Consider the following 26,704-nt stretch of genomic DNA (forward strand, 5'->3'; position numbering starts at 1 on the left):
GAAATCAGAGAAAAGCTAGGTCTCTACCTACCTGTTTACTCCCCCTCAAGACTAAAAGGCCCCTCTATTGTGCTAATAGGAGAGAATACTAAGATGATGTAGCAAGATCCAGATTCCAAAAACTATGTGGAATTTTTCAATGATTGATTAGACAACACCCTACAAATATGTCAAAATTTTAGCAAAAAATACAACAGGTTATTTTATTATGATTTTTTAAAAAAAAATTAATATTGCACTTCTACAAAACCAGTGCTAAGCACTAAATTGCCAGGAAGAGGGGGCTCTGTAATAAGCAGTGAGGAACAGTGATAACTTCTATGATTTTCATAGCGCTTAACTTCTTTAACAAGCTATTTAGTTTTTGATCAATCTTCGTAGATGGCAGATGAGGATTACAACCCACAGTTCACACAGAGGGGTACAAACAGCAGTCAGAGCCTCAATTTCCAAAATTCATCACTCATTTCAGGAGTTACCATTTTGAGACACCCAGCTGGAGCAGTGAGGCCATGCAGAGTGCAGACACTGGCAGTTAACACCTGGGGAACAGGGCAGAGCAGGGCAGCACACAGGCATTGTGCACTGGAGCAGCTCCTCAGCTGCAGAGTTTGGAGTGCTCAAACCAGAGAATGATGCTTCACCCTCTTCTTTGCACAAGGTGTAAAGAATTTCCATGCTGTGCAAAGAAGAGCTGGCTAATGAAGTGTGTAAAGGGTGCATGGTATGTGAATGAGAAAGCAAAAGGATTCCTAATGGGGCTGTAAGAACAGGGTTCTGAAATGGCACAAAATCTGACAATTTAAACAAATTCACTGTTAACACTCTTATTTTATGTCTGCAACTGAATCTTATTTACATTTCCATTTTTTCTCCAAAATTGTATGCCCACTGACATAGGCTGCATGTGTGATAGGAAAGGTTATCTGTTCCTACTGATTTATGGGTTTGCATTATTGTAACACTGAGAAATCCACTGCTGACAATCAGTGAAATGCAGCAAACTGCCCACAGCCAGCCTATGCTCTAACCATGAGGAAGTTCCCTATCACAGAAATGAGGCATTTGGAATTCTTGTATTTTTAAAACTTTCCCCCTTGAGCAGGTCATTGTTCAAAGCTGCACAGTGAGAGCAAACACAAAAATAGTTACTACACCCCAATCTGCCTGAATGATTTGGGAAGTTTTGAATGGTCTGAACTGAGCTAGCTCACTCATTTTTAAATTAATTACCAAAAATAAAGATCAAATACATTATACATGGCAACTTTATTTTTATTTCTGAAATCTAAGAAAAGAATATCCCAAATTTTTCCTCTTAGTATAATGTTATCCCTTCTGTTGCCACATAACAGACTGCAAATGTTAAGAAAGCTAATACTAAAAATCCCTGAAGCCAAAAGGATAAGCTGGTGATAAAAATGTCTTGTATAATAAGGATGTATAAACTGTATTATTTTCACACCAAACACAGCTGGGAAAGAGGTGAATTGCAAAGTTATGGTTTAATGATATCCTCTTTCAGAATTCTGGTCACTCTGTCAGATGCCTGGAAAACAAAAGCCCCAAAACCTCTGCCTGATACACAACAGTGAAACACATCAGTGCCAATTATGTGGTGGGCACAGAGGTACATCTGAACATGAACAGGCAAATCAAGGTGACAGGAGTGATTGTCTATTCCATATAATTGAGACAATAATCTGAATTTGGACTAGATAATTGCTTAAGAAAAAAAAATAAAGTCTTGTGTGGGTTTGATATTAATTATTCCCTGGATATGAGCTAACAGATGTCAATATGGAATTGTTTTTCCTGAGAAACGTTTGTCTTTCTGTCAATAGTACTTTGCCTAAATAACAAGCCAACAGTTGTTAACATCAATTGCTTTGGTGAGTCTTTAGTCATATCATCAATGACAGGCTTCAAAAAAGGTTTTCAAACGAACTTTAGTGGGAGAAGGAGAAAAAGAACAACAAACCACGGTGGCCTTTAGCTGCCTGTGTTTCAGTGACACTTTCTAACAGGAATCCACTGCTAAGATCAGGGCTAGAGTGTGCTGATGGTAAAAAAAACCTGCTTACAGCTAAGTTGGCTTTTGTGTGGATTTGTGAGGCCAAGTTCTGGTAGCAGGGTGGCTTCTGTGAGCAGCTGCCAGGAGCTTCCCATGTCTGATGGAGCCATCAGCTCTGCAATGGAGCCTGAGCCCATGAGGGACAGTAGCATCACCTCTGGGACAACAGAGTTAAGAAGGTCAGGGAAAACTGCAAAACAGCAGCTGGAGAGAGGAGTGAGAATAGGAGAGGAACTGCCCTGCAGACAGCAGGGTCAGTGAAGGAGGAGGGGCAGGAACTGCCCCAGGTGCCAGGGCTGAGATTCCCCTGCAGCCCATGGAGATCCAGGAAGGAGCAGGTATTTTTTTTCAGCTTTAGCCTTTCCAAAAAACCTTGCTGAATCCTATAAAGAGTCATCATATGGTAATCAGGTCTTCAGCATGAACAAAAACAAGCACCTGTGGAGCTTGACAAGGATGTGAGAGTGCTCACAGATGAGGACTTTGTGGGGATGCCTGGAGCAGGAATTCACACATGCAAGGGAGAGCCAGGCACCACCCAGAACCTCAGAAACACCAAAGGCAACAACCACTTCCACTTCACTGTGGGACAAAGGGGCATAAATGAAGCTCCTGCAGTGTCTCCCAGCAGCTTGAACTGCCAGAATTGAGCCATCTTTCCTGCTAGTATCTAAAAACAGGGAAGACTGTACATTCCCTGCCAGAGCAGATGCACAGCACAAACTTATAGTAATAAGACAGGCAGGAAGAAGGAAAAGAAAAGAAGAAAGAAAGAAAAAAAGCAATTGGAATTTAGACAGTCAGTAGAAGGGAATTCAGAACCATTGCAATGACCTGTCTAACCTAGGAAGTATTGGATATGGCAGACAGCAAACAAGACCAGCAGAGTGTAAAAAGGGTCACTGGCTCCAGGGACAGCATTTCCATCCAAAAGCCAGTGGATCACCTTTTGCAACAAAACCCCTTACACTATTTTCTTTTTCCCCAAGAATTATAGACCCTGACAGCTGACAGATTAAACCAGCAGCAAACCAACCCAGATCTTCACTTTTCCCAAAAACAATATGCTCAGCTTCACTGAATCAAATCATGGCTTACCTTGATTTGTTTATTTTCTTTGTCTGGGGGGGAGGAGAGGCTGTGTGGTTTTTTGGTTTTTGGGTTTGTTTGTTTGGGGTTTTTTGTCATTTTAAAGACAACTTAAGAGGGAGAAAAAGATCTTTTTCAGAGTGCAGTTGAACCATTCCTTCTGGAAGATTTAATCTCTTGCAATGTCCTTAACTCTGCCAGCATAACTAAAAAACAGCAATTCACCATATTACAGCCCTGAAAACTTTTTTTTTTTGTTGTTTATTTCTTTAGTCTCCAGACATTTGGATATTTACAAAAATTAACTGAATCTCAAGTTCCCAAGAACAAATTTTTATATTATCATATCAAATGGGAATCAAGTTACAGGCCACAGGGAAATGACTGACCAGATGCAACCTGTGAATGCTGCATTAGCCACCAAGACTCTTGGGACTGAAACCCTACCATTAGTTAAGAAAAGAGAGGATTCATCCAATTTTCTGATTACATATTAGTGAGCTAATGGACATGGTGTATCAGGAGAAGAAATAACAGACATTTGCTGTATTTTCTGAACAGAATGAAATAAAACATGAAATGTTTTGCCTTCTGCATCTTCAGCCAGACAATGCCAGGAATGGCACAGCCTCAGCATAAATGCCTAATCCAGGTTCTTTCCATGCTCCCTTTTGCCTTCTCTCAGTAGCAGAGCTTCCCTAGCCCTGGTGCATGCAGTTGGAAATAGTTAAGCAGTAACATATAAGCAGAATGGGTAATAGAAGGATATAACACAAGTCAAATGTTGGGCATGCAGATGTTCTATCACTGAGAGCTACTAGAATGCCTTTTTGTTTTAAAATTGTTTAAACTCAGTAAGCTTCATCACCAAAATTAATACCCGCTGTTTGTGCTGCAGCAGACAGTACAAACTACTTAGCACAGTGATAATCACCAGCTAAGTTGTGTATCTGAGACCTTACTGCACCTGCTTCTCTACCACTAACACAAGTTTCAGAACTAAATTACATCTCAGGCAAACCCAGATCATCACACCAAGCAAACACTGCAGAGCAACTCAAACAACTCAAACAACAAACACTTGAGACATCAAGGTACCAGGTACTTATAAAATATGCAGGGAGAGTTGCAGCTGCAAAGAGCTCACAGTATAAAGCTGACCTGTGCTTATTTTGTTCTGTAAATTTTCTACCTAATTTTGCCTTGAAATGTTGCTGCAAACAATACCCACCTCTATTTGAAAAGCCACAGCATTTTGTCACTTTCTGCTGCACAGAGCATACAATCAGAGCAATGTAATTGTCACAGGAAGGTGGCATTTAGAAGCCAATATCACATCACAATGAACATGAGGAAAATGACTGGATCAGTCAAAATCACAGCAAACATGAGATAAAGGGGATGAAGCCAGATCCACAAAAAGAAGCAATATGTTGAAATAGGGACTTCAGCTGTGATGCTTAGGTGCAGGAGATGGGAAAGATGATCAAAGCCCTTCAACAGATTCCCATTAGTAAAAATATCAGCAGCAAGGAAGCTCTGGCTGCACACAAAAGCAGAACTCCTCGTTGGCAGGATGGGCAGCTGGCACTGCTCCAAAGCCCACGCCTGATCAATATTCTCTCAGCAGATACTCCAGTTCTGTCTGCAGAGGGGACCAGTGACCTCAACACACATCTCTAGAAATAACTTCTACTCAGTACACACAGACTAATGTCTTCTCCTCTTGTTCAAAAAAGAAAAGAGCAACTGCAGCTCCATCTGCAACAGGAAGTGTCAGAACGTTCCAGGCTATGATTCCAGCCTGTTAATTAAATACAGATTATCCTGCAGTGCAGAGTCAGATATCTTGGAAACCTTGAGTTTAAAAGAGTACAAATCAGCCCTTGGAATTAGCTATTTGCTTAATTTTCCCATTTTTCTCCTCAGTCTACTGTGGCACAACACTATAAGGAATGATATTTTAAACATCTAAGTCTGACAAATTCCATTTCAGGAGTGAGGTGCTCTGAGTTCAGCGCTGCAATGCCCAGCATTAGCACACCTGCACTCCTGTGCTGAACTGCCTTGAGAAAGTTTGCACTCACAACTCACCAGCAAACCTGAGTATGGATCAGGAGCTGAAAAGTCTGTCCAGTGGTTGATATTGAATTAATTTTCCTCCCAGATCAGCCCATTAGGAACTCACCCTCAGTGTTCTCACCATGATCTGGGCTTTTCTGTGCACTGTTCATGGTCCTACTCAGCCCTGCTGCTGCACAGGGAAGCTCCCAGTCCCAACCCAACATTTTTACCTTGGGATCAGCAGTCAGCAGCTTGAATGCTTGATAGACTTGTGCTTCCTTCACACCTCCACCCAGATCCAAGAAGTTGGCTGGCTTTCCACCATTCAGGGATATTATATCACATGTTGCCATTGCAAGTCCAGCTCCATTGACTGTAATTGCAAACACCAACGTGCTTATAATTCACATAGATAAGGTTTGTGAAAAGGCTTCAAAATGTATCAGAACAATCCCAGAGCATGGCTCAAAATGTTACACAGCTATTTCTAAATACTAGTAGTCATTCAAGGACATCCAATGCAACAAATAATTCAAAATCTGGTGCAAACACACCAACATTTAGGTTTTTTTAGGGCTTAGATGTGCACCTTCCTTTAAGCATGTATGAGCACTGGGATAATAATTGTGGCAATGCAGAACCTTCTGATTTTATTAAAAATAAAGAGACATAAAAATTTCCGGAAATAGTGAAGGACAAATTGACTCTTTAAGCTCCTTTCCCATCACTCTGATAGCAGTGGATGCTTTGTATTACTGCATCACAGATAACTCAGTTTTGGGGACAGACCTCAGATGCTCCTGAAACATCTTATTTCAGATTTGCACTAGTCTAGAAGCATTTCCATGGATAGGAAGATATAAACTGGGAAAAGTGATGAGAATTATGTGTCCCCTTAATGTTGCTCCTATTGGACAAATGCTCCTGTGTCAACCAGAATACAGACCACTAAAAAATAGCATAATGTTGGAAATTATTATTTGGGTTTTGGGATCTTTTGGTTGTTTTTTAAAATTGAGATTGAAGTCTCATTGCCACTTACTGAATCAACTGCAACACATTATCAGAATCTTCTAGATTTGCCAATATATCTCAGCCAATATAAATGATGGGCATTTTCTCACCAAGTCAAAAAAAATTGCCTAATTCAATTAGATTAATAATAAGATGTTGTATTGGCTGAAAGAATTTGTACAAAAAGAAAATTATTTAGAGCACAGCTGATTCTTCTACTTATCTCTTCTAAACAGCAGAGTAATTTCTGTTCTACAGAAACTTCAGGAAAATAAAAAACTGCCATTTCCAAGCAGGTCCTTTAGCAGCTTCCCTTAAGGGGAAATGGAGTTGAATATTCAATTGTAACTGGGAATGGCATATTTATACAAACACACTTTCCAAGTGCCTTTTAAGTAACACATTCTTATTTTTTAAAATTAATGATTAAGTTTGATGACTTTTCTTGTTTTGTTTTAATTACTGGAAAGACCAATTACATCAGGTTAAAAAGTCAGAAATTGAGTTTTTAAGGCTTTGCCTGCGTTCTCTCTGACACCACTGCTGGTGTGCTGTGGCCATCAGCAGAGTTTGCACACAATTTCAGTTTCATTCCTGCAAGAACTTGAGGAAGGACAGATAAAAACTGCAGAAACACTCAGTAAAACAAACTGAAATTCTCTAAAGGGTGACCTGAATGTCAGATGTAAACAAAGTCTCTACACTGAACAAGCGTAAATTTGTTTTCAAATGTCTTTTGGATGTATTTGTTCTTACCAAAGCAAGCAATGTTTCCATCCAGTCCTATATATTTTAAGTCATATTTGGCAGCTTCATTCTCTATGGGCTCATTTTCAGACTTGTCATCCATGGCAAATATTTCTTTTTGCCTAAATTCTGCGTTGTCATCAAAGTTTATCTTGGCATCGAAGCAAACAACTGGAGGAGAGAATAAAACAACAGCCAGGAATTTAGAGTTTCCAGTCAGCCAGAGCTCCTGAAATATTGCAGCTCCTCCAGCAGAGAGGGGAGGCTGCTTTGGGAATTTGGGAATGATGCTGCCTCCAACAGAGCAGCAGCTGAAGTTCCAGCACTGGGTCCAACAGGTTCTCCATAAATCCTCTACTGAGAAAAGGCACAGCAAGATCTCCACAGCACACAGGAAGGTTTTCTGTGTTTGCTACAAACAAAGCTTCTGAATGTTATGAGGGCAGTTTTTGTCATTTGGACAGGTGGGCTGCAGCAATGACACAGCAGAGTTTACCTTGCATATTTTGAAAGAATAACAGATATAACAGGTAACAACAACCCAAAGCCATGCAGTCATTGAGAGTTGAGCAACACAAAATGCTTTCCTTAGCTATATTTTGAATTTCCGGTGTTATTAACTATACATGCATTATTTCATTAAAGAGCTTAAAAAACCTGAAACCGAATATGTTAAAAATGACCAAAACATTACTTTTAAATAAAGAAAATTAGGAAAGGAAATACAAACCTTCTCATCGATATCAACATCCACTATTGTTACAAAAACAAATTAAGAAGTTGCTAAATCTGACTACATGAAATAAAAGATACAAAGGACTGGCTAGCAGCCCCAGTATTCACATAAACACAGCAGCAACAGAAATGCCTGTAGAGTGCTATTTGCCTATTTTCTGACTCATTATTTCTATGGCTTTGCATAGGCAAATGCCTCATTAGATTAAAATGTTCTAAGCAAATGTAAGACTCTATACTTATCATATTACTATGCAAGTAATTTCCCTTGTACTATGTTCAGATTATAATTACTGACTTAAGCATAATTGATTTCTCAAGACAAACCAATCAAATCTAAGTGCCTTTAAATGCTGTGCCCACAAAAATCCAACAGTTTTTCTATCTGCTGGTGTTTTTTATTCACATTGCCATTGGGACATGCCCATGGTATCTGTGCATGTGTTCTTGAGCATTGCACACATCTGGAAGTCAATGACAATTAAGAGGACAATTTTAGTCTGGTGGAAATGTAACTCTGTTCAATATATAGTTTCTTAACTTAGGAAAAAATAGCTAAGGAAACAGCAAATAAAACATTCACACAAGTAGGAGAGTCTCAGCTGTATATCTTGATTTGCATTGAGTTTTCTTATTTTGGTTTTTTGATGTTGATTTTTAAAAAAAATTAATATTTGACTTGTAACTGATAACAGATTAAATTAAAGCTATCAAATTTCACTTCAGTGACTGCAGTTTCAGAAAATTATTCATGAATGTGCATAATAAATCTCTTGGAAGAGTCCAGATTTTACCTGGTCAATCATCATGTGGGAATGTGCCAAAAGCAGAAATATCTGCAGTTCCTAGCATGCTTCTAATGCACTAGAGCTGCTTTAATTAATTTTTTAGCAATGAGGTAAGATATTTTTTCCTTTTCAAGCTTCCAGGTGCTTAAATTGCTAAACCCACTCAAAGCTAGAGTACAACTACAGTTTCAGAATTGTTTACTTTACACACAAACATCCTCCATGTCTCATTAATAGAAACTCATTTCTACAGAACATTCATCTTTAACAAAGGCCATGCTGTACAAAGTAGAAGCAAAAACATGTATTAATATTTATCAAACCATTTTCAATATCAAAAGCACATTGTTACATGTATGATAGATTATACAAATGGGTTTTTCTTCCAAACAAATATCAAAGAATGCTCCAACACTTATATTCATGAAGGACTGTTGTTTTTGTTAGCAATGTAGGATTTTTGTCATCTGCCAATTCAACAGTTTACACTGAGAGCAAACAAAACAAAAACAAACAACAAAAAAAGGTGAAGTTTCAGGCTTCTGACCCATTGTTTTAACCCAGTGTTAACAAATAATTTGCTAGGATATTAAACAAGGAAATACATACAACCTGATGGAAATCCACACAAGTGATAAACACAAAACACAGCAAGAAGTAAATCCATCTTATCTATTACTTGGACAAGAATCATGGGCTTCAACAGAGACTTCTATTTTATCATTAGGAAGAGCTGCATTAAGCTACTCAAATGTTCTTCCATTTGTTTTATCTTTATTCTTCTTTAAAGACATTTCAGATGGAGAAACTTCCAGCAAAAAAAGGAATAAGCACAGGAAGACTCCTGTGCATTTCTGTGAGCAAAAAGCCTTTCACAGCTTGAAACCCACTCTGTTTCTGCTCCTCAGCTTCCAGGATGCAAACCACATGGGGAAAAACCTCAGAGAAAACAGCACAAAAACTCCTACCATGCCTCAGATTAAGCCCCTCTCACTAAATATGCACAGCCATTCCAGGAGAGCTAACTTGGTAACTTATCCAAATCTTTATTTCCACAGAGCCACCTCCAGCAAGGATGCAAGGTGAGCGCCACCACAGCTCTTTCCAATCTTTAAGGACCACATTTTATTTCCTCTCATTACTTTCTGTCCTCTCCCTCACTGGCCTCTTCTTGCACTCCAATTTCTCCTCTTGGTACTCACAAAATAAGCCTTCAGCACCTCAGTGAAATGGAACAGTGAGGAGGTAGCTGTGATCCCCCTGGATCAGCCCTCTCATATTTCAATATCCCACAGGCACCTTTAGTTCCTCTACTCTTCACCTTTGTCCAAGTTACTTGGACAAAACTACTAAATGGAAGGAAAGGTTTCAGCTGGAATACCAACTGTTATAATGAGGTGAGAGCTAATTCAGCTCCTCAGTTTTACCCTACACCTCCTCAGCCCTGTGCAGGACCCTTTTTCTTCCCAAAGGATGTGGCCAAGTGTCTGTTCCAGCTGAAATTTGTCCTGTGCTCTAGTAGACTGCAGAGTCATGCACTTTAAAATTTTAATTATCTGTATGAATGCAAACATAAAAGAACAAGTTTCTTTCCACACAATCTCAGTAATTCTAGCAGCATCAACACACACACACAAAAAACCCCCCAAAAAACCTCAACAAAACAAAGAAAACTCCAACTTTGAACACGAGCAGAAGAGCAGATAATGTTCCTGTCTCTCACCAAGCAGAACATGTAGAAGCCAATACTTCCAGTATTTGGATGAAACAACAAAAGGTATTGAAATATAAAATCTGCCAAGGGAATATTTATGAATATTGTTTAAATTACATTACAAAATGAAATTAATGCAAAGCTGCTGCTACATCCCTCTATGCAATTTAATTTATAGTTTGCATAAATAAAGAATTATAATGCATTCATTTGTTTCCTTCAATTTCTTACCTTGCCCTTCTGGAGTTTCACCGAAGGGATTGACTTCAACCTGAGTGGCATCAATTTTCAAGAAAAGATTATACAGCTTCTTAATTTGATCTGCTGCCTAAATGTGATCAAATGATTTACAATTACCACACAGAAAAACAAAAGTTTGTGTTTTCAAGGCAAAGGTAGACCATTATTGACTATTTTTAAAGTATTACATTGCACAGTAACTCTAGATAATTACTACTTTTATTTCTGTTTTCTTAACCATATTCACATAGTGTCTTACACTGTTATAATGCATATCACTGTTATGATACTGTGTAAGATTTACTAAATGTGCATTTAAAGACTACAAGAACGGGAGATTTTGTACAAAATAGACAGTGCAATTACTATGAAAAGTTTAATTTGGGAAGTGACTGAAGGCACCAGCATAATGAAATGTTCTCTGGTACACCAAGATCTGAGTTGCAATCACATTAATCAGTCTAAAGTCAGAAAACACCAAGTAGTTTGTGCACACTGGTGACTTCAGAAAAAATATCTATTTCTCCTTCCTACATCAGTCTGAAAATTTTTTCTTGAAGAACTCACATCTGAAGCATGCTTGTTTACTCATGACAAGATACTCTTGCTCATTCCCTACTACTCCATGGCTGATTCCATGGCTGAAAATATCACCACTGACTACTAATTTCCAAGTCTTTTGTTCTTTTAATATTTTTCCACTAATAGAACTACTTAAAAACAGCAACATGAATGCGTATTAAAAAATCCCTTTGGTTCATTACACACTGTGAACCTATTAGCTGAAATAAGTTTGCAGATGAAGTGCACTAATAAAGAACCACTCAATTTTTTCCCTCTCATTACTGATCAGCTAACTGAAGTACACAACCCAAAAATCCTTGGGACCTCTCCTGATAAGTGAAATGAATTAGAACAAAGAAAGCATAAGTCAGCTTTCCCCTATGAGGTCAGTCATGAAAAAGAAAACATTACAAGTGGAAAGACTCAACCCCAATCCCAGTTCTGCCCAGGGAGGTTGTGAAGTCCCCATTTCTGGAAGTGCTCCAGGCTAGGCTGGATGGGGCTTTGAGTGACCTGATCTAGGGGAAGGTGCCTCTGCCCAGGGCAGGGTGGTTGAAACTGGATGTTCTTTAAGGTCCCTTCCAACCTAAATTAATCTGTGATTCTGTGATAAGATTCTTTAAAGAGTCACAGCTGGGAAGCAGCACAAATTCCTCAGGAAGCCTGCCCTCCTCAAGAGTTATCAAAGCATTCTCAGTGGGTTTGACCTTAAAAAGCCCATCAGCTGTACATGTGCAGCAGCTTCCTTGGCACCAACCCTGACAAAGCACCCCAAGAGCTCAGGGGGAGCTCTCAGCAGTGACACTGGGGAGGCAGCCCCACCATGACCCCCACGCTGGCTCTGGGCCACCTGGAAAGCTGCTGCTGCCACAGGGCTCTGCTGCAATGGCACCAGAACACCAGAATCACTGCACTTTTATTAAAGGCTGCTCCATCTTTCAGCACCTCTCTGAATCAGGCAGCTTAATGTCAATGCCTCCCTTTCTCAGGGTCTATAAGAACTGAGCCTCTTCAAGCAGAAAATCCCAGCCTAGAACTAGAGAATGTATAAGTAAATACCAGGATTTGTCTGGATAAAAAGTGCATCCCTGTGCTTCAGTAAATTCCTTTTAGTTGACTACATGAGGGAAGAAATGCATTCCTGCAGCATTATTTAAATGTGTTGTTTAAAAGTCCATACATATTTGCTGTTAATTATTAAGTACCAGAACTCTTCAAGGGTTGAAAGGTTCTACATAATCATTCCTCCTCATTATACATACAGCTAAATCTTCAAATGTGTGTTAATCAACTTAATCATTATGCATTTGTTAATTGCATGTTAGGATAGAAAAGAATTAAAACCGCTGAATTAAAAATAAAGGAGTTCTACAAAAATGAGTTTCATACTTCAGAAAAAAAACAGGCCAGCTTCAATGAGCTTTCTTCTCTTCTCCCCAAAATGATGCACAAAGGCAAATATATATATATATTCAAAATATATATACATATAGAAAAGAGATACTGAAAATACAATACGCTGTCAGCCTTTTGTTTTTGAGTTGAAGAATAAAAAAATTTTAAAAGGTTCCAATCACACAGCCAGATAGACTTTTATTTCTCCTTATTTTTAGGGCCAATTTTCAAAACCATCTCTACCCATAGCAGTCACAGAGCTCCAGTGGGATTCCAGTGGAAACAAAGGAATCCCACATGGTGGAACAGCATGTTGCCATCAACTCCTTCAAAGACAAGGGACTCACACTTTAAAACTAGAAGGAGCTTATTCAAAATGCTAAAGCCTAATGACAATTACATAGTGCAATTTAGTATTTAGAATGTCAAAATGATGCTGATTTAATGGACACTTGGCCTTTCCAAGTGGCCTTTCCTATTGGAAAACATTTAACATAGAGCTGGGCTAAAAAGCCCTCAGCCTAAAGCCAGGGAGTGGAGTCAAGTTACCTGCTGCTGCAAAGGTCCTTGGAATCCCAAATTTTTTGCCATCTGCAATGCCTGATGATCCTTTATGCCTTCAAAAATATCTATTTCCTCCTGCAACAGTAACATGGATGAATATAACTAAATATTCAATCAGAATGGAGGGTTATAGCTTCAAAAGGAAAACACTTAGTGTACATGTGCAAATTAGTAATTAAAGCCTGGCTGTTTGCCAAGGCTCCCCGAGACTGAGGCTATAGCAGCTGCCTATAGGGGATGTTATAATTACCACACTGACTATGAAACAGTCCTTCCAAAAAATATATAACTCTTCAGGGTGGCATGCTGACAAGAGAATGTGACACCAGTTTTCACTTTTAATTACTGTACAGATGGCATTGATGAATATTTAGTCTGTTAATTTTTATGACATATTCTGGAATATTTTCAAGGCAATGAGTGTCACTGCCCAGTAACACTGTAAAGTTTATATGATTTTTAAGTGCACATTAAATATTTTTACAATTTTTTGAATAATTATACTTGATAGTATCAATTATTTTCTCAGCTGAATAGCTTGTCTACTCATTATCTTGCCACAGTAACTTAAAAAATACTTCAGTGTAGTCATCATTAAGAAAGCAATTACAACAGTTGTATTTCAGATGCAAAAGTCTTGCAGGTACAAAAAAATAATTAACAACTCTGTCAATTAGAGAAAAACAGCCACAGAAACAATAAGTATATTGGCACCAACCCACCTGAGAAAAAACAGTGTACTTTCCTGAAAGTGAAACTCACTCATAAAACATTTCAGATATGAAGTTTAACATATCACATAACAGCCAGATTTAAGATCTTTTTCTAATTGAAAAATTCTAGTAAAATCAGATGTTAAATGTGCTTCATTTACTAGATGACAGGTATGATCCTGTATTTGATGAAACATTATTTTATGGTTCTTCCTGTCTCCTTTTTACAGGTAAGAAGGAAAAATGGCAGGAGAAAGGGGGAAAATATTCTTTTGAATAACTGACTGGGAAAAATGTTATTGCAGAACATTACTCCAATACCTTAAAGATAAGTTCTGGGCTAGTTACTGCAACTTCTTCTATGTCCACACCACCTTGTGGACTGCCAACCATGACAGGTCCATTGCAGGCTCTGTCCATCAGAATGGCAAAGTATGTTTCCCTGGAAATATCCAGTGCTTCTGCAACCATCACCTAAAAATGCAGAGAGGGAAGAAAAGAAAGCATTAGTGGTTCTGACTGGTCCTTCTGCTTTGCCTTAGAATGCAGCAGTTTGATACTTGCTACCCTGAAGAGAAGCATTGGTCTCACTGCTTTTACTGCAGTACTCCAACCCTGTGACCTTGTTCCCAAGAAATGATCTCTCCTTAAGTAAGAGACCCCTCTAATGCTGCTCTTTTCACTGGGGCATTCAGTGAGGAATATAAACCAGGAACACCTCGGTGCTGGGGTTTTTTCCTGCTGCTGCCCTGTCCACACTGCAGACTTCTATATTACCTTTTAATCCCAATAATTTGGGATGATTCTTGATTCTCAGGCCAGTAATTCTTGTCTCCAGAAAGACTTGAGTCCCAAAGGACCTGGTGTGCAGATCACACAGACAGAAGGACTGGAATGTTGGCTTTTGGCTGCATCTCACCAGCAGTGCTGTTCCTCACCAGAAAATCCCCGGGCTTAATTTCTCTCCCTTATTCTGACCAAAGGCCACTCAACCCTTACCATCTCTGCACTGAATTCCTGTCCAGCCCAGGTATTTCCTAACAAAAGGGTTTCACAGGTAATTCTGCCATCCAGCTTTTTACTTTCAATTTAGAGAGTTGAGCAGATGTGTGTCCTTCAGATACTGGCACAATCTAGAAACACAGATATTTGTTTTTCTATTTATTACTATAAGCTACAGAGCCATTTTGTACCAGTATCTGACAGACACCACAGCACAAATAGAAAGATGATTCAAATCCCATGTTTGGAATCTACAAGCACCACAGTAAAAGTGTCAAAAATTGGCCATATAAAGTCTTTGCTACAATTTCTTCCCCCTTCCCCAAAACAAGACAAGGTCCTTTCCATTTTAGTATTACAATAACTGTACCTCCCTCCTCACTTGAACTGTTTCTGCAATAGATTAACAACAGCTGTCGAAGCCATTTCAGAGACTCAGTAGTTTCACACTTGCAAAGGACTCACAAAACTGTTTCACTATAAGAATACTAAATTTCCCAAAAATATTCTTAATTTCAGGAAAAAAATCTGCACATGATCATTAATAATTGTTTCCTGTGATCATAACAGGTGCCACAATCAAAGTTTCAAAGACTGTAGTTCTGCTCTGCACTACAGTTTTGTTTTTCAATCTGAAAGTGAAGCAGCCACCTCTGCAATTTAATTAGAATTACATCCTTCCTTAAGAGAGCTACTAATTCCCATCTTTCAATGGGAGTGGTAGAAATCAGGAAAATCACTTCTCAAATATTAATATAATTAAGAAGCATTAGGTGGCAACATCTTTCTGACACAGTCTGTTTTGAAGTGACAGTTTTGAACAATGACTGCAGACAATGATCATCACTGAATATAACACAAGGAGAAATTCATTCTCTCAGTCAGCAGATCCAAGAGGCATTTTTGTACCTGCAGCCCTAAAACTCTGCCTACCTGGCACAAGGTGCTCCATCAAATGAGTATTTCTGGGTTTTCATAGTTCAAGGACTATAAACAAGAAAGATGCACTATACTTTCACCCAAGTCACATTTCTGACAGTCTGCTCCAGAGAAAATAAGAAAGAATGCAGGGACTTTCTGCCAGGCAGTAGGTATTAGAGAAGGGGGGGGAAAAATGTAAGAAACAAGAAATCAAATAAAGCCATCGGTGCTCAGAATTGAAGGAAAGATGAAATTTCTTTATGGTGTTTTTGACTTGGAAGAAACTTGCTTTACAGTAATTTTGTTTCCTTCTACTTTTACCTCACTTTATTCACACAACATAGGGGGATGTAAAGGAATAGTTCAAATAAACAACTGTTCAAAAGGAAAGTAAAGAAAGCAGGGTGAAGGGGAGAACCAAGAATGCAGAAAACTACTGTACTACTTAAAAGCATCTGCCTATTTTAGTCTACTACAGAGGGAAGCTAAAAGACAACTTCAGAGACATAGCTTGGCTACCTGCCAAGCTTTGTCAAATTAACAAGCAAGGGTACAGAAAGCATCCTTGATTTTGCTACTATTTTTACCTGCATCCATGTTTTCACCTTCTTACATATCCTGCATCAATGTATCTGAAAAATGTGAGTCAGTTGCTTTAGACATAAGTCAGATAAAACCAACTGGTCCTACTGGATCATGTCAGAGATGTTCAGTTTCCACAGAGCTCAGGGTCAGGGCCAGACTTAGGATGGGAATACACTCAACAAGTTTTGAGGAATACATTTGCAGGCACAGCAGGTGGAACTGACATTATTAAATCAGGTATTTTCAACTGAGACTTCCAGCCTGAGTGATTGTCCTCACTGTTGCTAATTAACAATCTCAACATCATCAGATACTTCTCTGTCTTAATTCACAAACCTACTGAGAGTCTACTTTGCAGCAGGCAACCTTAGAGCAAAAATTGTCAGATTGTGAAATATCTCTAATTCCTCCCAACAAAATAACTTTCCTTCACTATCCTTCCCATTTGATGCAGAGCAAAGCCAAGGAAATTGGTGTTCCAGGTCTTTAAATATCATTTAAGTTTACCTATCACTCACACAACAGAACTAATGCAAACACATTGATGAACAGTTAAGAACAGTGAAATTGAATCTACAGACTGTTGACTCTTCTCACATTTTGTCTGTTTTGCTTTTGATAAAGAATATGACACATCATTATCTGTTTACCATATCATATTTATATTTAAAATGGCCTGGGGAAAAATCACTTTTCATTTAAACTTCGTGACAACTTCAAGCTTTCCTTCTCTGTAACAAATCTTTACCTAAAAGTTTAAGTCACACATCTAATGTCATGAGGGTAACTGTAACAGCTTTTCTTAAACAGAATCAAATATGCAAAATGTTCATTCTGTTATTGCTTGGAGAGAAAAACACAGGTAGTGAATTCTCAGGTTGTCATGATAAGAGAAGACTGTCATCACAGATAGCCAGGCTCTCCAAATTCCAAATGCCATAAGAGGATTTTATGTAAACTCAAAAAACAGGTTCCAAGTTATAAGGGAATTGAAGAGATTGCTATTAATTTGAGAAACATCAATCTGAACAGGCACAAACACACTTTAAATTCTGCAGCAGGTGCACAAGCTGAGAAAGAAAGCCAAAACCATCATTTTCTGTTTCATAATTATTCTAATTGTAGAAAATTTCTACCTTTTATAACTTCCTTACAAATAGATGTAAAAGGTACATGATTTCCACTCCCTGACTTGACACTAGCTCATTTATTGCCTCACAGAAAGTAACATAATAAATATTTTCCTTCTGAAAAATGCTTATTACCTATTTTTTTAAACCACTCAAACTTTCCAGAACATTGAAAAGTTTAAAAAGCCCAAATCCTTTTCTTCCTGAAATGCAATTTTCCTTAAGTACATGTAGAACACAAACTCTTCCACACATGCAGAGAGAAAGTACGTGCCTTGAAATAGAAAAATGTCAGTGATTTGTTCTCACCTTCCCCACTGCCCTTAGCAAGCCCAAAAAGCCTGCCCAGCATTTTCAGTGCATTACATTCCCACTGCATTAAATGATATCTCAGACTTAGCTAAATGTACATGTTTAATAATATTACTGTAGTTTGCCCCTTGATTAAAATGTCAGTGTTTGATTTTGTAGTCCTGACACCACAAAACTGAGTGCCTCAGCTCCCCTAACTACCTTTAATATCCTAATGTGAGCTAACTTTGTAAATGAGAAATTCTTTTAAAACAGACATAATTCTGCTGGGAGACAGTTTTTTGATAAAGTAGTGCATAATTTTAAACATGTTTTCTTCACTATCTAATAAGCATAACATTGGATAAACTGAATTAATTTAAAGCAGGGTGTATGCTCTTAGCATTAATTACTAAGAACCAAGAACTCAATGCCAAAAAAATATAAAACATAGTAGTTAAAAAGCCAACATACTTTTAAAAGCCAACTCTGTAATCAGGATGAAAGTCTATGAGCAAATCATCAGCTTCTCCCAGTGAAAAGCATCACATTGTTATCATGGATCAGCATTAAAATACCAGTTTCCCTGGAACTCTACAGCAAAGGAAAAATTCACAGTCTCTCAAGGCTGTGCACAATCCTGTACCACCAAAATGAATATCTGAAGCTCAGTAGTGCAAACTTCACCTTAAACTTCATCCAGCCCCAGCTGCTTGGTCCTGCCCACTGTTCATTCACACAAACATGTGGAGGGGGAGAAAGGAACCACAGGTTAAATATTCTATAGCTACATGGCACAAAAGTCATCCTAATATAAATCTTTTGAATAATCCATGACAAAACCCCCCTAACATCCATACCCTTCTTCCATTTCTATCAATTCCAAAGAAAATTAGAAGTTTCTGTTCCATAACTGAATCTGTCAATGATGAACAGGCTTGCACTTTGACAGAAAAGTAGAATTTTTGTATGGATGTATTCAAGGCAGGCCAACTAGGGCAAAAGAATAAAAACAAAGAACTTATAAAGGAAAGCTGCTTTTACAATACTAATTTTCCCAAGCAGAGTGCCTTAATATGGAAAAGGTACATCCCATCTTATATCCTTAGTATTATCAGGATCTCTGACAGACATGCCTTAATGGTAACACTGAGTCTCCTATTTTAATATATGGTATTGTTTTTGAAGAACAGCTCTCAGGAGTGGATGGAAATCTGCTCTCCTTGCTCCCCAAGAGAAGAACTGCCTGAACCCCTTCCTCCACCCTCATTAGACAGGATCTTTCTAGACAGGTGTTCCTTCCCCTTCTATGCTAATACACCAAGCTGTTCACAGGATATTAAATGTGAACTGCAGCTCCTTCAGCTCATGCCAAATTATTTCCTGGCATCAGACTGAGTGTGGCTCTTGACTACTTACCTGTATGAGGATTCTTGCTCAGTCAAACAAAGCAAGAGATAAAAATGGATACAGCAGATAGACAATTGCCAGGATTTCCTGACTCAAAGAATTTTACTAATTTGAAGGAGACTCTTGCTAAATCTTTGCTTCCCTTATTTAGGCCAATACAGAGCAAATAATTTATGTTGAAGTGAATCCTGGTGCCTTGCAGAAAGCACCACCACTGGAAAATGAATTTCCATGGTTATCTGGTACCTCAACCACTCCCATGAACATATTTTAGTCTGAATCTGCAACAAGTAGAAAAAATCTACTGTTCAGACACTTTTTCAATTGAGAAAAAAACTCATGCTAACCTTTCAATACTTAAAGGGGGCATACAATAAAAATGGGGACAAAATTCTTAGTAGGGCCTGTTGCAATAAGTCAAGGTGGTTCTAAACTAAAGAAGACAGATTTTGACTACACATAAGAAAGAATTTTTTTACAATGAGGGTGGTGAGGCACTGGCACAGGTTGCCCAGAGCAGGGTGGATGCCCCATCCCTGGAAACATTTAAGGCCAGGTTGGATGGGGCTCTGAACAGCCTGATCTGGCTGAAGATGCCCCTGCTCATGGCAGGGGGTAGGACTGAAGGAATTTTAAATATTCCTTTCAACTCAAACCATTCTGTGATTCATCTGTCACTCTGTTAAGATTTGCACAGACCTGAGGGTGACTAAGTACAATAATATTATTACTAAAGGGAACCATGTATCTACTGTTTCTGTAAGTAGAATGTCAGTAAGCATGTACAGCTAATGCTATAGTGCAGCTGTATCACCATTTAATATGTATTTTTTGAAAGATAAGCCTATGACAAAGGATTTCTTTCAATATTCATTGAGAAAACAATTTATTTTTCCATCAGTGGGTATGGCAAAATTGATGAACAAAATATATACACGAACTGAAGAAGTAACATTATATTTTTTTTTTTTTAATCAATTAGATGTAATCAATCAGGAATTGGAAAAGGATGGAAAAAAAATCTGTGTTGTACATCCCAGCTTATTAATGCAAAATTGCAGCTGAACATAGTTTTCAACTTTCAAGAGGCCAAAATCTTACCTTTTTAACTGTCACACCATCCTTTGGAGTTTGCTTGGTTGACAGATTGTACCCAATCATCTGTTTAGCAAGCTGTTCAACAGTCTTAGGGCTACAAACAAAGCAAAAATGTTAGTTTACTGAAAAATATTAAAAGAAACAGTCCATAGCTACTGTAAACAGCCTAAATATTATACAAGAAACAATTTTTTTTTTCAATTGAAAGTACTTACTCTTTAGTTAGATGAACTCCTCCTTTCAATCCACTATTGAAAATACCTTTCCCTCTCCCTCCAGCCAGAATCTGTGCCTTCAGAACAATTTCCTTTGCCTCTGTAAAAGAAAAACACATTGCAATTCTGTGGTTTGTCAATTATTGAGCTTGTTAGTATGAGATCAAAAAGCATTTCCAGATTGGACTCTTAAACCAACAAGAAGTTGTTTATAACTAGTGAGCAATGAAAGAGGAGTAAATTCATCACTTCTATAAAGCAACCTCGCCAAAAAAGAATTGCTCAAGGAATTGAAGGGATACACAGCTTATCAGAGGGATAAAGAAGTCATTGTGGAGATCAGAACCAAGCTGTTAATGCTTCATGGCCTGCACAACAAACCACACACACAGCCAGCCCAGCTCCATGGCTCACACACCGGCACGGTTTTTAAACATAAATCAGATCATATTTTCTCTTGAATACACAACAAAACAATGCTCATCAAGGGAAATCAATTCCATTCCTTGCTCTGAACACGGGGAAGGAAATGCATGGATGTGGTTCTTAAAGAAGAAATCCCAATGTCCAAAGGGCAGGTGAGTGCAGAGCAGAGGCAGGAGCTGTGAAATGAAAACATTTCATCTGGCTGTGAGGCATCACCTGGATCTCTGGCAATTTGAGTGTCACAGTCTCAGTAACACAAAAGAGCAGCAAAACAGTGACAAAAGCAATTGCACCATATCCTACATTCCAAACAAAAGCAATCCTGACATCCTTACAGAGTCAAACAGGGGGGAAAAAGGGAAAAGAAAACAACCAACCAAACCAAACTATCACTCATCATCCCTGCAGCTCCAGATCACAGCAAATTCTTGAACCACGAACACCTCCCAGGTGCCTTTAAGATGTTTATTAGCACCAACCACTGCCACTTTGCACATTCATCATAATAGTGCTGGCTGCTTTGCAAAATCCTAATATGACCAGATCACTAAGTGTGCCTGGAATTGTTACCCTCTCCTGCAGTCTGTGGAAATCTCTGATTTCAGTGGTGTTTGGATTAGGTCACACCTCGGACAATAATATTTTATCTAAGTACCAAGAAAACATGAGAATTTGTTGTTAAATTGACAAATTTACTGTTTAATTGGCACAGAGGATACAGATACTTTCAATCAAACACATACAGGCTTTCTAGGCTGTAAAAACATTTTAAAGATTATTAAATATAAGTTTAGAGGTGCAGCAATTTTTGGTGCAGGCAAGCTCTGACACAGCATCATTTCAAAGTGCCTGTATAATAAATTTCAGCAGCTACAAAAAAAAAGTTGAACCTTAGAATAGGATAAATATTATGAAACAAATATTCCATTTAACACAGGTATTGTACTTTAACACAGTAGTAGTTACTATTATTATTATTATTAATACTTATTTTTAACACAGATACTGTACAAAGAAATGCTTAATTTCTAAGCTTCTGGAGGCTAAAATTTCTCCACATGCTTATCCATTCAGTAACGTTTGACATATATCACTCTGAACTTTAAAAGCATTCTCCTTGAAAATATTTCATGCATTCCAATATATTCATGTTCTGGGCTCCCTATTACTCATGCCCACTGCAGGGCAGATAACAAGGAAATTTAAATGCAACAAAAAGTTTTATCTAAAATGTTTCGTAAGCACACAAATTAAGATGAATTAAAACTATAAATCACTTTTCAACCTGCAGAAGCAAACTCTAAAAATCACAGTAGCTGCTGTGATAAAGAATCTAATATGGTATTGTTAAGAGATGCTGTAAGCATTTAATTAAATCAATTTTAGCTTCCAGCCATCCTGAAAATGTGAGCTTTGATTGTCAGTGATGGGTGGTATCAGTTCTGGGAGTGATCATCACCCTCATTCCCAACCACCACCTTCCATGAACACGAATTATCTCCACTGGGCTCCAACAAATGAAGCTAGAGAAAGGAATTAATGTGTACATTTTTATAATCCACCAGAGAACTATCAAGGCAATAGAGTAGCTTCAGAAAAACAACTATCAAACCCATAAACAACAGACACAAAAGTGAGCACAGCCATGTAAAGATTAGACCTGAAGAAATAATCAATGCAGCAGCTCAGCAGAGCACAGTACAGCAGGTTCTTCATGCCCTGCAGGAAACCAACAGGAAGCAATTTAATTCCATAATTATTTGCCCAAACTCTCTAAAATTAAATAAACCATCTAGGTCTCATTTTACAGTAACTGGGCTTGATCATTCAGTACTTACCAAGTTGATTCACTACTTAATGTCACCAACTTATTTAAAGAGTTGATTTCTAGAAATGCCCACACAAAGTTTTTGTTTGTTCCTGCCTGAATTCCCAAATTATGTTATGAAAGACTGTGCCAAAACAAAAATGTGGGGTGAGCTAGAATATTTGAAGTAATTCACCTTCACCTCCAGGTTTAAGGAAAAAAAAATTATAAAAAACATACTTTAAGTCAGTATTAAACCCATTAAAACCAGAAAGGTGTAACTAATTTCTATTAATAGCCTTCCAAACTGTTCTGGTAACACTGGGAAAAAAATGTTTAAGCAGAATTCTGTAGTTACACATAAAGGATTTGAAGAAAACTTCTCACAAACAACATGCCTGTACACCACCTTAAAGTAAAGTACAACATTTTCAACAGCTTTAAGGCTTCAACCAACTTCTGTATAGGGCCACTGACTGACCAGCCTGGTGCAAATTAAAACACAAAAACAAACACAAAAACTCCAAAGAAAACCAAATAACAAACCAGCCTGCTTCTTAAGTGTGCACATGTGGGTTTTTAGTCACAGATTTATAATTTTTTTTTATCATTAGAAACAATACAAAAACCGGACAGCTTTGAAGTGTCACTAATTTAGCAACAAATAGCTGCAAACTGCTCCATGCAGATTAATGACACATTGCTGGTAACAGCATGTGTTCTTCACTAATTATAACCTGAATACATTAATATCTCAGACTGAGCAGCTCTCTTATTTGCCTTTTTTACATTAATCTATGGAAAAAAAGAGAGGTGCAAGTGTGGTGTTAGAGATGGGTTTAAGGGCTGAACTGGGCAGTATTGGGTTAAATGGGTGGATTTGATGATCTTAGCATCATTTCCAAGCAAAGTGATTCCATGATTTCTAAAGAATGCTTTAAAAAAAATGGAACCAAAATACAGCTGGTCCCCAAGTCAAATGCCAATAAATAAGCAAGACCTTGACTCCACAGAAGAATACTCAGAATTCAAAATTTGAGAACTGGGTCTGGCTCTATGTATCTAAAAAAATTTAACCACAGGAAAATAGCCTTGAGTACTTATTTTTCCATAATAAATTCAGATGTTTCAGCAGGGCAGAATAGAACACTGAGGGACAAAGAGCCTCTACATGGCATCCAACAAAACCTCTCCTTCCCTCAGCCAGCCCTGTGAATACAAACAGCAGTGATACTCCTTGCAATTGGAATAAGCTCAGTGCTGTAATGAAAGCCTATTTAAAATCAATAAAATCAGTCCTGCTTTTGGGAGCTATGATTACTCTGGTCCACTGGTACTGCTTGCAGCAAAAATGAACAGCTTGTTCTCAGCCCACTGCTGTGTATATTTAACTACTGAATTCTTGATCATGAAACAATATAGTGAGAAGCAGAGTTCTGCTGGTTATATGCTATGCTAATTTATTACCTGTGAACAACTTTCCATTATTATTGATACGACTGTGTGGCTGCAAATTAGGCATGTTAACAATTACATTAAAATGTGCTGTAGCTTATCAAAAATAAACTGCTGTAAAGAACACGAGATGTATGGGAACAGCTCCCCTGCTCATGAACAAAAGGCTTTCTAGCAGAGGGAACTCAGGACTGCTTTGACAAGACCTCCCACACTACAGAATTAGAGCTTGGGACAAAGGGAGGAGGTCTCACATGAATTCCTAATCAAATTTCTGTCTCACCATGAGACTTTCAGTGGTCTGGCTTCTCTATCTGCAGGGGCTCTGTATAAATTAATTACTATCTGCGCCTTCTTTAAAAATGCAGAACCCACTCCACCATTACATCAATGTATTTTTACCCCAGTGTAAGGCAGCTGAGCACAGAAGGGTTCACTGCAAACCCCTGACTCCAGTGTAAGCACTGCAGCAGCAGCAGAGTGACCCTGGAATGTGCCCTGATCCCTCTCAGAATGAGCTTAGCACACACTGCAAAGCAGAGAGCAACCCATGGTCACTGGAGCTGCACAATGCAAAGTCAGGACAGCCTTGAGTTCTACAGCATTCTACTAACAAGCTACAAAAAGGCTAACTATCTTTCTATGCAAGGTCTTTTAAGGACAAACTATCCAATTAAGCAATGACATCTAAATTATTTTCACTTTTAACCCAGTACCTAAGCTTAGTTTCCATAATGAACACTGAATCTTAAATTTGTTATAATAACTTTTCACATCTGGGTTTCTTTACACCAGCTTGGTCTAAAATCTGAGACAGCTTTTCCTAAGTATTGCTGCCACTTCCACTGCTGCCCATCTTCTGAGAGCTGCAGGGATGCAGCATCCAAGGCAGCTCCCAGGCTCTGCCAAGTGAGCAGATTGAGATGAAAAAGAAGCTGTCCACAAGGTACCTCCCACACCTACAAAACTATTGTGCTTAAAGGCCTTTTGAATGAAGATAAACAATGATTTTTCCCCCCCTTTAATTTTAATTTAAACTCTCTTCCTTTGTTATTTTCATCCTTCTGCTCCATAACACCAAAAAGAATTATGTTCTTACAAGCCCACTTTCTACAACCTTTGGTTTGGAGACTAGTTTAGAATTAAAGTTAAATAAATCATCCTTTTTATAATTCCATACTTTTGAATCTATTGTATATTTATTGCTAGATTATAGGCCTCATTAAAATCTATAATGATAAATTAGTCAGTCTCTTGATTCTGTCACTATTATTATTAATTGCTTTCATAGCCATTACTACACACTTCACCAGTGATAAAAATTTTAAGGCTAGATAAAATCAGCTAAGCTAAAGCTCACTCTCAATATTGCAGTCTTAAACCCTCTCAGAGTAAAAGTAATCAAGTATTCACACATCCTACATATAAGTTAAACCTGATAAATTACTTATACAGCAAAGGGAGCCTCACTAGATCCAGCAGCACCACTATAATGCATGGAAAAATATGCACACTAAGGCAGGGATCCAAAAGAAACAGTTCTCATATTGAAACTGCTCATTGTATGTGCTTGATTCAAACTCCATGGGATATCTTACTTCTGATATTTTTCAGCCTTTAACAGCTTCTTTTTAAACCTAACTTCTCATTATTTTTTACATAAATTTCCTCTGTAATAGACAAAGGGCTTAGAAAAATAGCTATTTTCACATTTGCTTACAAACTTGAGAGGAGACGTGGTTTGAAACTCAATCAGGAAAGGAACAAGTTTGTTCTTTTGTGGAAGAGCACTGAAGTTCACTGACAAGAGAGAAAAAGCTCTTTCTGCCAGCTCTAAAGCAACATCATTCTATGGGCAAAACAGAGAAAGGCAGTTTCTGTAACCTGCAGTCATCCTGGCATCCTGCAGCATATAAATAGTAAATACTGAACAAAAATAGAAAAATCCATGCAAAGGAATCCAGGGTTCTTTCTTCATTATACCCAGTAGGTCCATTCTTGCTACTTTTAGACTTCAAAATATCCTTTATACTATGCCCAAGCCAATGTTATTTTTCTCCTCTTCAGATGACTTCATTTTAAAGAGGCTGCAAAAGCAAGCAAAAAAGACTTTTCCTTCTGTATTAGTCACAATCCCTATGACCTGACAATACCACCATGGAAGCTTCTAAGGATACTCTGTTAAGCACTGAGAAACCTGGGCATGCAAAATCATGTGCTTTCCTTGTAAGTATTAAATACTTGAATAAATCACAAGACTTGATTTCTAAAACTTTCATTCAAAAATTTGTCAGTTTGAACAGATTCTTATCAAGACATTTCTCTCTATCTTTCCCATTTCCTTAAATTACAAAAAAAAAATCTAAAAAAATTACCTTTTAAAGCTTCCTTGCCAAAATAACATGCAAACCTTTTTCTGCCCCCCCTCAGTAAAATATATTTTAAAGTTAGCAGACTCAGGCAGATCAACTGTGCCTTAAATTCTTGACTGAATAGCATAACACAATTTGTTTTAATACAGTTCAGAGAACAGGCTCTATGCAATCTGTAGTGTTGAAGTCAAGCAGCCATTAGGAACAAACACTGCAACAATACACACACCTGCTTTCCTGGAACGTGTTCAAAATTTCATTCTTTCTGATTATATGTAAGGCAAAAAAAGA

General features: G+C 38.0%; 1 protein-coding gene across 2 annotated transcripts in view; it reads right to left on the minus strand.

Moving 5' to 3' along the window:
• The window catches only part of SUCLG2 (succinate-CoA ligase GDP-forming subunit beta), a 107,318-nt gene that overhangs the window by 39,544 nt on the left and 41,070 nt on the right, over window positions 1–26,704 (minus strand). For both annotated transcript variants that reach the window (XM_054640022.2, XM_077184630.1), the window contains exons 3-9: window positions 20,354–20,453; window positions 20,142–20,232; window positions 14,023–14,175; window positions 12,974–13,063; window positions 10,457–10,553; window positions 6,998–7,159; window positions 5,458–5,600 (exon numbers count right to left, since the gene is read on the minus strand). In XM_054640022.2, coding sequence (XP_054495997.1) covers window positions 5,458–5,600; window positions 6,998–7,159; window positions 10,457–10,553; window positions 12,974–13,063; window positions 14,023–14,175; window positions 20,142–20,232; window positions 20,354–20,453 — 836 coding nt within the window. The remainder of the gene's footprint in view (window positions 1–5,457; window positions 5,601–6,997; window positions 7,160–10,456; window positions 10,554–12,973; window positions 13,064–14,022; window positions 14,176–20,141; window positions 20,233–20,353; window positions 20,454–26,704) is intronic.

The sequence above is a fragment of the Agelaius phoeniceus genome, chromosome 11 (genome assembly GCF_051311805.1).
Source record: "Agelaius phoeniceus isolate bAgePho1 chromosome 11, bAgePho1.hap1, whole genome shotgun sequence".
NCBI classification, from domain to species: Eukaryota; Metazoa; Chordata; class Aves; order Passeriformes; family Icteridae; genus Agelaius; species Agelaius phoeniceus.